The 12,617-nt window shown below is 38.7% G+C and overlaps 1 protein-coding gene across 1 annotated transcript in view; it reads left to right on the top strand.

Annotated features, from left to right (window-relative positions):
• The window catches only part of SOS1 (SOS Ras/Rac guanine nucleotide exchange factor 1), a 41,732-nt gene extending 29,514 nt beyond the window's left edge, over positions 1 to 12,218 (top strand). The window contains exons 10-21 of the mRNA XM_026048521.1: positions 540 to 621; positions 1,074 to 1,196; positions 1,608 to 1,711; positions 2,850 to 3,072; positions 3,770 to 3,889; positions 4,168 to 4,330; positions 4,686 to 4,803; positions 6,177 to 6,349; positions 6,868 to 6,984; positions 7,164 to 7,428; positions 8,546 to 8,664; positions 10,040 to 12,218. Coding sequence (XP_025904306.1) covers positions 540 to 621; positions 1,074 to 1,196; positions 1,608 to 1,711; positions 2,850 to 3,072; positions 3,770 to 3,889; positions 4,168 to 4,330; positions 4,686 to 4,803; positions 6,177 to 6,349; positions 6,868 to 6,984; positions 7,164 to 7,428; positions 8,546 to 8,664; positions 10,040 to 10,534 — 2,102 coding nt within the window. The 3' untranslated portion in view covers positions 10,535 to 12,218. The remainder of the gene's footprint in view (positions 1 to 539; positions 622 to 1,073; positions 1,197 to 1,607; positions 1,712 to 2,849; positions 3,073 to 3,769; positions 3,890 to 4,167; positions 4,331 to 4,685; positions 4,804 to 6,176; positions 6,350 to 6,867; positions 6,985 to 7,163; positions 7,429 to 8,545; positions 8,665 to 10,039) is intronic.
• Positions 12,219 to 12,617: the final 399 nt, after the last annotated feature.

The following is a 12,617-nucleotide window of genomic DNA, read 5'->3' as shown; positions in this document are numbered from 1 at the left end:
ATGAAACGTATTGATTTTGTTGAAGTGAAAGAAATACAATTTCAGAGTGTACCTGTCATTTAACTGAAATAACCCTTAGCCTGCCTTAAGCRTGACTGGTCCTAAGTGGCACCAGTTTGGGGAAGAAGTTCTCCCTGAGAAGAGAGTTGTGCCATTGCTTTCCAGTGCAGTGTTACTTTCTGGGTCGTTTGAGTTTCCTTATCCTGGTCGTTGTCAAAAATAAGATGGTTTATGAGAAAGGTCATCAATAATCTATTTTTATCTTCAGAGTTGATGAAAAATAATTCATTCTTAATAATTTAGATGACAGTCATTTTTATGAATTCAGTCAATTAAAATTGTTTTTAAATTCTGTGCCATATTGCTGTTTCAAGAGGTCCTGAACTGTTGCAGAAGCAGTTTTGTTTTATGCTATCTGTTCAGCAAGCTGCTAATCCAGGATACTTCATTTTAAAGGGTACAACTGTCTTAAAATTGGTTCAGTGTATATATAAAAAAAGGTAATTGCTGACACGAGCACAAAATTATTCTTTTCGTAGACCCCAACTTTGTTCGGACTTTTCTAACAACGTACAGATCCTTCTGTAAGCCACAAGAGTTGCTGAGTCTTCTGATAGAAAGGTATGTCACTTTTTAAAATACTGTGCCTTGAAGCACAACCCAGGTGCTTTTTTATGTCAAATTTGTTAAAAAAAWAAATTCTTGTTTTGAGGTTGACTTTAATTTCTACTGACACCGTTTGAATGTTGTCAAATTTAAGAATCACAAAGGTTGCAAGTAAAATGTGTTTTGAGATAGCTCTGCTTACTTCCGGCATCCCAAGTTCTTTTTGTGTTTGAAATCTATATTTTGTTAGATACTTTTATGGCATTATTGTAATCATCTCATATTTATGACAAGGTATATACTTACTACTAAACCTAAAAATTATTCCCATTTGCTTACCAAGAAATAAGGTTCTAACTTGTGGAATCCTGAATTTTGAGCTATCCTTGATGAACATTTATTTGTCGCATTGTGAGCAAGGTCAGTCTGTGCAGGCAACTGATGCTTGCACGCGTCTTCCGTGCTAGATTTGAAATTCCAGAGCCTGAGCCAACTGAAGCCGATCGTATCGCGATGGAGAACGGAGACCAGCCTCTTAGTGCCGAGTTAAAAAGATTTAGGAAAGARTACATACAGCCTGTGCAGCTGCGGTGAGTATTGCAGCACCGTGAGGCAAAGTGCGGTTTTGTAAAGCTCATGCTGAATTGGCGATGGTTGGTGTGCTGATCAGTCTCTCACCCTCAGGTTTTTGTGGTGTTGTTGCTTTGTTTTTTGAATCTGTGTTTCTGCAAGGCTGTAAAGCATAAGTTAGCCACAGAAAGCTATACAGAACATTATTTTAAACGCTCTTTTTCTCACTGGAGCTTTACTCTGACTTCCTTAAATCTAAAGTAGAAAAGCAATTATTTGCAGGTTGCTCGAGAAACACAGAGAATAATGGTCTGTTGATTCGTACATAGGCCTGTGAGGCCTCACTACTAAAAGCTTTGAAGCACTACACTTGAAAATTTCAAGGCCACGTTGCTGAATATTTTTATTTTTACCCCTCTTTACTGTTGCAGGGTATTAAATGTGTGTCGACACTGGGTAGAACACCACTTCTATGACTTTGAGAGAGATGCTGATCTTCTGCAACGGTTGGAGGAATTCATTGGAACAGTAAGAGGTACTTATGCTTTCTTCCATACTTATATTTATCATAAATCATCCCTTTTGAAAGGTATGGTATAGATCATTCTGCCTTTCAAGGAGTAGATAAGGAGAAATAAGGTCCACTATTTACTGAACACTTAACAAAGAATATAGAAAACTTAATTAAATTGAAATCTGCTAATTCTCCAAAGTGTAACCTTCATTCAAATGAAAGAATATGTTTGTTATATCTTGATGAATGTGTCTTAGCTTTATGGTAAGGGAGTTGAAATAAATGTGAATGGATGAGATTTGAGTGATGCACAGAACAGAATAGCCGTTTTGCCTGTCCTTTTACACTGTAGGTAAGGGGTTAGTTTTGTAAAAGATTAATGGTTTTCCAGATACTTCACAGTGTGCATCAGACTTGCAGATCTTCCATTTATGATTTTACAGATCTTTCCTGTTTGATTGTAGTAAAAATGGGGATAGCTACAGTAGCCATTTGAATGTTAGAGTAGTAGTTAATGGTTAGTGGTTAGAGGAGGAGAATAAACAGCTAGTTTAATGTGGATTTCTGGTAAGTTTTCAATCGACTTACCATTTTATACATGAAATTCTTATGGTTTAAAGCTAAACAGGTGTTCAGCCTTTGGGTGTTATTCTCAGTTTTGAACCTGAATTTGATTGAGGGAGAAGCTTCTCCCGGCTTATTATTTTGTCCTGCTAAGATACAAAAGCTTCTCCAAGGCATAAGTTTTGGATGTTCTCAGAAGCTCACTTTGACCAAAAGAAGGTTATTTCCCATAAACTCACTGTTAAGTCAGAAAAGAAGAAAAAAAAAAAGAAGCTCCTGATTTAGAGCGTGAGCCTTTCGTAGGTGTTTTGATTTGTCCTTGGACAAACCTGGTATGCTTAGCATTGATTGCAGAGAAATCCTGGAGAGGTAGAGCTCATTAGATTAAGGTTAATTCTGTGAGTATTCTTTTAATGTGTTAGAAGGCCTTACGAGTTCTGTGGGAATATCATTTACTTCCAAAGAATGAATGTTTGGTTTTGTTTTAATTTATTCATTTTGGGGTTTARATGTAAAATTTCCAAATTACAGTGGTCACTTTGGAAAAACAATGTTCAGACTTGGCTAAGTGGCGACTTTTCTCTTTGTGTGCTAGGGAAAGCAATGAAGAAGTGGGTGGAATCAATCACAAAGATAATCAACCGGAAAAAGCAGGCACAAGCCATTGGGCCAAGCCACAACATTACTTTTGAAAGCCCCCCTCCGGCGATTGAGTGGCACATAAGCAAACCAGGACACACAGAGACTTTTGACTTGCTCACTTTGCATCCAATAGAAATTGCTCGGCAGCTCACTTTACTTGAGTCAGATTTTTACAGGTAACTTTCCTCCATTGAAAAACACATGACACAATCCAAAATATCCTCCAGCATGAAATTGTTTCTGCGGGCCCCTGCAGTGAAGCCCCACGGTAGGTCAAGGGACTTTACCAATGCTGTATATTAATTGTTATTTTTTCAGCCAAAAAAAAAAAAAAAAGGGGGAAAAAGTGTTTCTCCAAACTTAGTATTTGTCTAGTCTCCCCAAGCTGACATGCAGAACCTGTAACTGATGCATACTGTTAACTGCATTATGCTTCATGGATCTCTTGATATTTTCAGGGTAGATCATCCTTTGAGAAATACAAACATGAATTAAATCAATTTTCTTCATATCCTAGTTTGTGAAGTAAATCGTGGACTGTGTCAGAGCTGACCAGATGTCTGTGAGAGGTTATTCAGGCATTGGAAKATCACCTTTTATTATGGTGAATGAGATTTAGAAATTATTTTTCATTTAGATGAACAGAGATAGTTAAGAATGATGTATACTAATATTCACAATCTAAAAAAGCAGCGAAGGAAAACCAGTCACTGAAGTCATAGGGTGATCCTAAGATCATAGGAGAGCAGTGTTACCTTTTTATTTCCAAATATTATTTTTGAATTCCCTGGAAATTTACACTTTTTGGGAAAACGATATCCTTTTTCTCATGCTTCTATTTACGTGTTACAATAAATGTATATGCTTTTCTAGAGCTGTGCAACCATCCGAACTAGTTGGAAGTGTATGGACAAAAGAAGATAAAGAAATTAATTCTCCTAACCTTCTCAAAATGATAAGGCATACAACTAACCTCACTTTGTGGTTTGAAAAGTAAGTGACTTTCCTAAGTCTACACCAACTCCATTCCTGGGTGTCAGAAATACTCTGTGAAACACACTATTTTGGAGAATTCRTATTGATGCTATGACTGGTCCCTTTAGAGAATGTTGCCGTGATAGTCACATTTTTTTATTCTTAGAAGAGGATTTCATTCTAAACATTTTCAAAATCGTGCCCAACTAAGCTTTGTGCATTTGTGTTACAGGGTAATTTTTTTGCAAAACTCACAGATGGTCCAGTAAAAAATTAATATGTTCTCATGTATTTAGGTGCATTGTCGAAACAGAAAACCTGGAAGAAAGAGTAATTGTAGTGAGCCGGATAATTGAGATCCTGCAAGTTTTTCAAGAGCTAAACAACTTCAATGGTGTTCTTGAGATTGTCAGTGCAATGAACTCTGCGGCAGTGTATAGGTTGGATCACACATTTGAGGTACAGTGAAGTGTTTTCCATTTTTATACAAAAGTGTCATGTATTTATTGCACCTTAGGTACTCTGAAATCCTGTCTTTTCAGTAAGCATTTTCTCTAAAGTTGAAACAAGGAAAGCAGAACCTCCAGCGAAAAAAAATAAACAAGTTGATAACGCTGAGTTAATTTCCTGACTGCAGATGCAAGAAATTAGTCTTCRCTTAAAAAATGCACAAAAAGGTTGCAAGGTCCTGAGATAGCAGGATGCTCTTCTCGTGGTCGTTGACCTAAGTATCAGTTGGAGACAGTTAGTCCAAACATTGATAGGTCACTTCATGTCCCTGTCTTTCAAGCCAACCTGTTTCATCTCTTCTTAGCAAATTCCAAGTCGACAGAAGAAGATTTTAGAAGAAGCGTATGAACTAAGTGAGGATCACTATAAGAAATACTTGGCAAAACTCAGGTCCATCAATCCTCCTTGTGTGCCTTTTTTTGGTAAGTAGATTTGGTTCCAAATAAGCTGTATCATACACAACCATCTCAAAGAGAATGAGCTGAAGAACTAAGTCAAAATACGAAGAATAGTAAGAAATAAGTTTTAACAAGACGGTCATTTTAGAATTGCAGCAATTTCCTTGGCTTGCTTAAACGGAGAATGGGGCTAATTCTATATGGAAAACTGTGAATTGTCTTTACAGGAGAAAAATATTAAATTGACTGTTATTTGACTGTTCTAAGTGAAAGGTGGGCACATTAAAAATACTGCTGTTACTGACTAATACATAAAGAAGGATTTTTTTTTTCTCTCTTCACTCCCCATATGAATTCCAAGAAATAAAAATGTCCATATAGAGTTGGGGAAAGAACCCCACTCTGGATCATCAACAAATTTCCATTTTTCCAGATTTGGAAGATCTGGCCATTAGCAAATTGAGAAGCTAAGTAAATGGCTTTGCTTCAGCAAGCTACTCAAGTGTGACTGCTGTTCAATGCCAATTATGGCAGTACCTTTCATTTGTCCAACAGAGGCTTCAGGCCAAAATTAGAAGAAAATGGTGTTGATGGGGTTTTCTGGCCTTTTACAGATTGGGAAAAGACATACCTCAGAGTCCGGCAAAGAAAGATAAGATCATCTAAGTAACCTTCTGTCCTGCTCCAGAGAGGAGCAGAGGTTAGCAGGAACCTGAAGGTTTTAGGTTAGAAGAACCTGAATGGTTTTAGTTTATCTTTACAGGCTATGCTTAGAAGAGCCATAGTGGGCCTTGCCTTTTCCAGATATACCATCCATTGACTTCAGAGAACTCTTTTCTCTCTAATCTTCACATGACTTGATATAATCATGAGGTCAGGAAGGGAGTCTTGAACAAAAGAATAAAACCTAAATGATAGGCAGATGAAATATTCTTCTGCCTCAGTCTGATGCATCGAGCTGTTAGAAACAATTGTTTTGAGCTTAGCTGGGGTCTCAAATGGAGTAAAGATGAAATGGGACAGAAGAGATCAGAGTGAGCACTTGATCTCTCTGTGTCACAGTTCAGTGAATTCCAGTCTTGCAAAATGCTAGTTTTGGTTCAATATATGTGGTGAGAGCTTCTTACAGAATAAAAAATTGAATAGACTGAAATTTTGATGCAAAAGACAGCTTTCAGGAAAAGCTTTAGTAAAATAATTATTGCCATTATATGAAAAATAATTATTGCCATTATTTGAAAATTAGTTGTGATTTTTCTTATTGACTCTACCAGAGCAATTTTCTAAGCAATTAAAATTCACAAATGAATTTCTTGTTGAATTCTTTGTATTCTGACCATATGGCTTTCTCCTTGTTTTGTGCTTTGTATTTAGCATCTTCTCTGTGTGCTTTTCAGGAATTTACTTAACCAACATTTTGAAAACAGAAGAAGGCAACCCTGAATTTCTAAAGCGACATGGGAAAGATCTCATAAACTTCAGCAAGAGAAGAAAGGTAGCAGAAATAACAGGAGAGATCCAGCAGTACCAGAACCAGCCATATTGTTTAAGAGTAGAATTTGACATCAGAGTAAGTGCCGTTATTTGCTTGAATCTCCCTATACAGAGCTACTTCTGTGGTGACTGTCAACTGACAGAGCATGTAAACTGATAGACTGACACAGAGATAAGCAGAAAGACCCACAGTTCTGCACTGATGATTTTAAGAGATTCTGCAAGATTTTCTGAAGTCTTTCATTCTCCTCGGAGCTTGATAGAATGCTTTTGAGGACAGTCTTCCCCGGTGTCACTGTAAAGATAGACTCTTTTCAGCTTTTTTTGAGGCTCCTTTGAGCGAACCTGATTTGATTTTTTGCGAACAGCAATTATTTAGGATACAAGCCCAGTCAGTTCCTCAAAGTGAGCACAGCAGGAGAAGTATCTTGCAGAGGGGGAGCAACAGATGAGTTTCACAACTTACACGTGTYGTCACTTTTGACTCTGGTGTGTCTAGGTTTAATGCTAGAGCTGTAAACATCATATGTGCAAAAGAAACAAACTACAGAAGAATCTTAGCTGATGTAAATTTTCTGCCTTCTTGTATTTCAGAGATTTTTTGAAAACCTGAATCCAATGGGGAACAGCATGGAGACAGAATTYACGGATTATTTGTTCAATAAGTCACTAGAAATAGAGCCACGAAATGTTAAGCCTCCACCGAGATTTGTTAGTATTCATACCTTTTTTTCTTTCTTGAAAGTGCTTCAATATGCCTTTAGGTAACAGAAGTTGTTGTAAATCTCAAGCTTCATGGGCAAAAAGCTACCTAGCTGATTTTCTGTTGGTTTGTTTTTATATGGCCTTTTAAGCTGTTACGTTGTCTTTTCTTTTTCTCTCTCTTTTAGCCCAAAAAGTACAGCTACCCTCTCAAGTCCCCAGGTGTTCGTCCCTCTAATCCAAGGCCAGGTACCATGCGACACCCGACACCTCTGCAACAGGAGCCAAGAAAAATTAGCTACAGCCGCATCCCAGAGAGTGAAACGGAAGCTACAGCATCTGCACCAAACTCTCCCCGAACGCCTCTCACCCCACCCCCTGCTTCTGCAACTTCAAGTACCACAGATGCCTGCAGTGTGTTCGATTCGGATCCTTCAAGTCCTTTCCATGCAAGTAAGTGATAGCAGATAGCCTGCAAAGAATGTGTGTGTTAGATTTGATGAGGTAAAAATAGTAAATAACATTTATTCTTCTAATGTGACAAAGGAATAGTCACTTTTAGGTCTCCTTAAAATGACAAAACGGTGCGTTTCACTTTTTTTTTTAATTACAAATTTTTATGGCTAAGGGAAAAAGTATAATTAGGTGTCTAACATAAAGGATGTTGCATATCTTTGGAGTAAATCTGCAACAGAAGGCTGAGATTATATATATATATATATATATGCATATATATATGCATATATGCCTATTGTCCATATGTGTCCCAACCTAACACTTGTGCGATTTGCTACCATATGTGTGAAATTTATGTGGTGATCATGTGGTGGTGAAAAATGAGAACACAAGTGAAGATTATTCTGGTGCTTTACTCTGACCTCCTCGTTCCTAATTGGTTTCAATGCACATAGACCTTCCTGCAAAACTTAAAATCATTTTTTTCTCTGCGTTAAATCCATCAAGACTCATCCACACTTATTTTCCTTCTCTGTTCACCAAAATATTCAAAAAAGATGRTTTTATGATGCGATAATACAGTAACATGTAACTTCTCTTCAGGTCCTAGAGCTTTAAAGTGAAGGACACGRTTAGTCCTGCTTTCAGATGGGTGTCACAAGGAGAAATGACTGCTTGCAAGCAGAAGTTGCTTAACAGACCAGTGACACTGCAGAATTTTTAAGCCAGGTCTCCTGAGTACCTCTGCAGAAGTTTCTTCTCATTTTTGAATTGTTCCATTGACTGCAAGTCCAGAATACTGCTGTAGTGCTTTTGAGATGCAAAGAAACTTGTTTTTCTTGCTCTTGAGAGATTGCCTAGCAAGTGCAGAATTTCATGACCATAGAAGCAATTGCAGCCCAGAAGACCAGTCTGTCTGGGAGCCGGAAGCASAGGGTTGTTTGCGGTGTCTTTGTTTAACACATTCATTTTTCACACATTTTTATGAACAATTAATTTAGTTCAGTAAAAGCAAGTTGCCTTTCATAATTGCTTTATTAGCCACAGTAGGGAGAGGTGGGCAAAACTGAACAAAAGTTCATCATTGTAATAGTATTTTTTTAATGTTTGCCAGGATCTGCTTCTGTCTCATCCATAAACTTTGCCAAAAGTTCAGATGAAGCTCCTGTTCCCCCTCCCGTTCCTCCACGAAGAAGACCAGAGTCTGCTCCAGCTGAATCCTCCCCATCAAAAGTAAGGAAGAAGTAAAGAGATAAGGAAAAAAAAAAGAAAAAAAGAGGGGAAGGGTTTGGAAGCAGAGGGCGGGGTAAGGTAGAAAAGAAACTCTGGAAGACATTATTTGTAGTTTTAAAGAACTGCATGTGAAAGAGCAAGCATGTATAAAACCTGCACGATTTTGCTTCATTATTGTTCCAGCCATTGCACCACTGAAAATCTGTGACCTAGAATTAGGGTTAGAAATGTGTCTCACCTTGTGTGTGCCTCATCTTGTCTACTCATCTGCTGTGCTCAGGTCCTGGCAATGCCTGGGAGAGCTTGAGGTTCCAGGTAGATGTTTCCATATGGGATAACCATCCCAGATTATCATCTAGCAGGATATATAAACAGGGATAAAGAACTGTAGAGTAATAAGAATGACAACTGATGAACACACTTCAGTCCCCTGAAAAGGTCCACTGGACTATTTAACCTTAATGCTGTGGTGTTCAGTGCTTTACCTTCTTTGATCATCTGTCCTGTCCGTCCTCCTGCTTGAGCCATTGCTGCCTTTTCATGTTACATTTGTATGGCATTTGGGAGCTGTTCCAGCTTTTGTTGCAGTATAAAATATCTCTGATTTCAATGAGAGTTGGTTCTTCAAAAAGATGGGGGTGGATTTGAAAATCCCACTTACAATTACATTGGAGCATGCATGTCTTGGAAGAGGACTTTTGTATGTCTCTTCAGCAATGGTCCTTTCAGGAATGAAAACTGCTGCCAACTTGCAGAGCTTAATGTATTTCTATTTTCTTATCAAAGTGCAATCAAAAACATGATAAACGTGATAAGATGGTGGAAACTGTTTACACTGCCATTGTAGCCATTGCTTGCAGCAGTAAGCAAGCAATTCCTGCAAGTAATCCTGAGCACCCTTCCTTAATTCCATTTTCTGAATGCATTTTTTTTATCCTGTTCAGCATCACCTCCTGTCTCCTCCCCATTCTCTTGTGGACATAACTGGTAGTTTTAACCATCCTGAGTACTTGATGTGTAGAGGCAGTGGGGGATACCCAAATCAGCAGGCAGCTCTGGAATCAGCATAGAAAATGTTGCTCTGGACACTTTTTGCCCTGCTTTTCTCCCTTCCCCTGCATCTCAGGATCACATGAACTCACATTTCAGTATATTCTCTCTCTACCCCTGCACGTCCAGTCTCTCTGTCTTTCCTGGCTGCATCGCTCTGAGAACGTGTCCTTGTCAGGCCCCACCGCTCTTTCGCTTCCTTTCCGCCTCTGTTCTGCACTTGCTTGCTGTGCTCTGTAAGGGGGTAGAGCAGTCTGTGTGGCAGGGCCTGTGCTCCTTGTTCCTTGCTGTTTCGAGTTTATTGACTGAATTTTGTGTGCCTCAGATTACTTCTGCACACCTGGACAGCCCGCCAGCAATCCCTCCAAGACAACCCACCTCTAAAGTGTATTCACCAAGGTACTCGGTGCCTGACCGGACCTGCATCTCTGACCCCCCTGAAAGCCCTCCTGTGTTACCACCACGAGAACCTGTGCGAACTCCAGATGTTTTCTCTAGCTCACCACTACACCTCCAACCTCCACCGCTGGGGAGAAAGAGTGAACTTGGTAACACCTTTTTCCCAAACAGCCCCTCTCCGTTTACTCCCCCACCCCCTCAGACACCTTCTCCACATGTAGCACGGAGGCATCTTCCATCACCACCTTTGATACCACCAGATGTGGACGTCCATTCTGTTGCTGGACCACCTGTTCCTCCACGACAAAGCACTTCTCAACATATCCCAAAGCTTCCTCCAAAAACTTACAAAAGGGAGCACACACACCCGTCGATGCATCGAGATGGGCCACCTTTGCTGGAGAATGCCCACTCCTCCTGAACTGTCCCCTTGCGCTGGGAGTCACATTTTCCTGGTGCTACTTCTGTTGCTGGCAATGGATGCACTGAACCTGGTGGTGCCAAGGAGCTGGGATGTGTATGCCAAACACTAAAGACTTTCCAAAAGATTGGAAATGCAGTGTACAGAAATGGAATCGCAAAAGCAGATGTTATAGTGGAAAAACTGGTTAACTTGCTGTTCCTCTTTTCGTATGCAGGACATTGTTCTAAAGTAGTCGGACAACTGATTGTACCAGAAAACAGACTTGAGGGACTTCTTTGGCCAATGTGCAGAGACTGTGTTTGCCTAATGAGCTCTAATATCCAGTACCGGAAGGAAAAACAGTCTGGTGTCCGTCAGTTCCGTACAGTGGCACAGTTTTTGGAATGAAAACATTATGCACTTTTTTTAAATCTCAAACAGGGAACTTTATATCCTTCTTAATTTTCATTTGCTTTACTCCTTGCTTTAAGATACTTAAATACCTAAATTTATGAGGAGGACTGTGAGGAAGATCTGTGGTACCTAATTGAGTTAGAGTTGAAGCATAGCACTGTATTGCAGTCCTGTTTACAAGTTGTTACAATGAGTAGTAGGGGGTACCTAGGCTTCACCAAAGAGGTACTTTATTTTATTTTTCTTTTCTGAAATATTATGGTGCCAGTTCAAAATAAATTTTTGCTGGGAAGCATAATGTCTAATTATTGCTTTCTTTAGATAGAGCAGATGAAAGTCTTACATCATTAAGATGGCAGCAAAAATGAGAAAAAAAAACAGCACTATCACCTGAAGTAAATATACTACTACATTTAGACGACTGTTAATCTCTGCTAGGTTATGTCACATTCTTTTTAAGGTTTACTGATAATCTATTTCATGGCTAGTAGCTACTCTTGAAGTCATGCCATGAAAACAGTCACTCGTGAAAAGGAGCRCTCACTGGCCAATTTCCATAGCTATTGTCATATTTTACTAACAGTAGGTTAATCAGCATACATAGAATTGCCTTGCAGAAATCATGTGTATATAGTGAATGTTGCATTAAATATACTTGCAGATTGTTTTTAATTTAATTGAAATAAAGATACAGATATGTTTGGCTGACATGTTAAATTATTACATGGATAACTGTATAATTCAGTTTTTCAGTTAAAACTTTAAGGGGATAAAAGCACATGTTGTGGCACATATTTTTCCTAGTTCAGCCTTTGCATTTTAGTAACAGGAGTCTAAATCTAAGTCAGTTGTGGCATGCATAACAAAGTAATAATTTAGTAGTAATTGGGAAGCTGGGTTACTCCCAAAGTGGATTATTATGTTATAAAAATGCCCAGATCTCATGTATGTCATTTGTTAGAGAAATTTAAACTCACATTAATCTTGACAGTAGCCTTTTTCTGTCTGACATGACACATGGCAGAATGTGTACTGATAGAAGTTTCATGACATGGATTAACCATAAACCTGTGTACTGCTCTTCTACTGTAGCCAATAAGCCAATACTGCTGCAAATAATGCATGCCAGATACTGAAGAAGCTCTATAATCTCCACTACAGTATTTTTGTCAAGAGTGAAGTACCTCATCTTCATTTATTAAGATTCATGGGTCAAAGTAGGACTCTATCACATATTCTCTTTGGAAGAAGAATACATTTAAGCATCATGGGAAGCTGTGCGATTAGAGATGCTCTTGATAGAGTGATGATGGAAATGGCCTTCTCCAATACTTCCTATAATGCCATGGAGTGATGCACTCTGGTCTACTAGTGTGGTCCTTACATTTCAGAAAGCATTCAGATTTCATAAGCACCAGTTTTCGGCCTAGTCAAATGGTGGGAATTTGTCAGTTGGATGTTGCTTTGGGTATCTTTAACACCTTTACCTTGAAATATTTTCTGAGTAAAGGAAGAAGAAAAAGACACTGTAAATCTCAGAGGAGAATATTCATTATGGGAGCTTTGCCAAAACCATCAGCTAAAGGAAACATAGTTCAGGACAGCTGTGCTTTCAGTGTTAATTCTATGATGGGCATGCCATTGGCATCATAGTAATTATTATATTAGCTTATCAGTGGAATACCAG

The sequence above is a fragment of the Nothoprocta perdicaria genome, unplaced genomic scaffold (assembly GCF_003342845.1).
Source record: "Nothoprocta perdicaria isolate Ctin4 unplaced genomic scaffold, notPer1 scaffold_547, whole genome shotgun sequence".
Classification (NCBI taxonomy): domain Eukaryota; kingdom Metazoa; phylum Chordata; class Aves; order Tinamiformes; family Tinamidae; genus Nothoprocta; species Nothoprocta perdicaria.
Note: the sequence above shows the minus strand (reverse complement) of the source record. Positions and strands in the feature narration are given on the sequence as shown.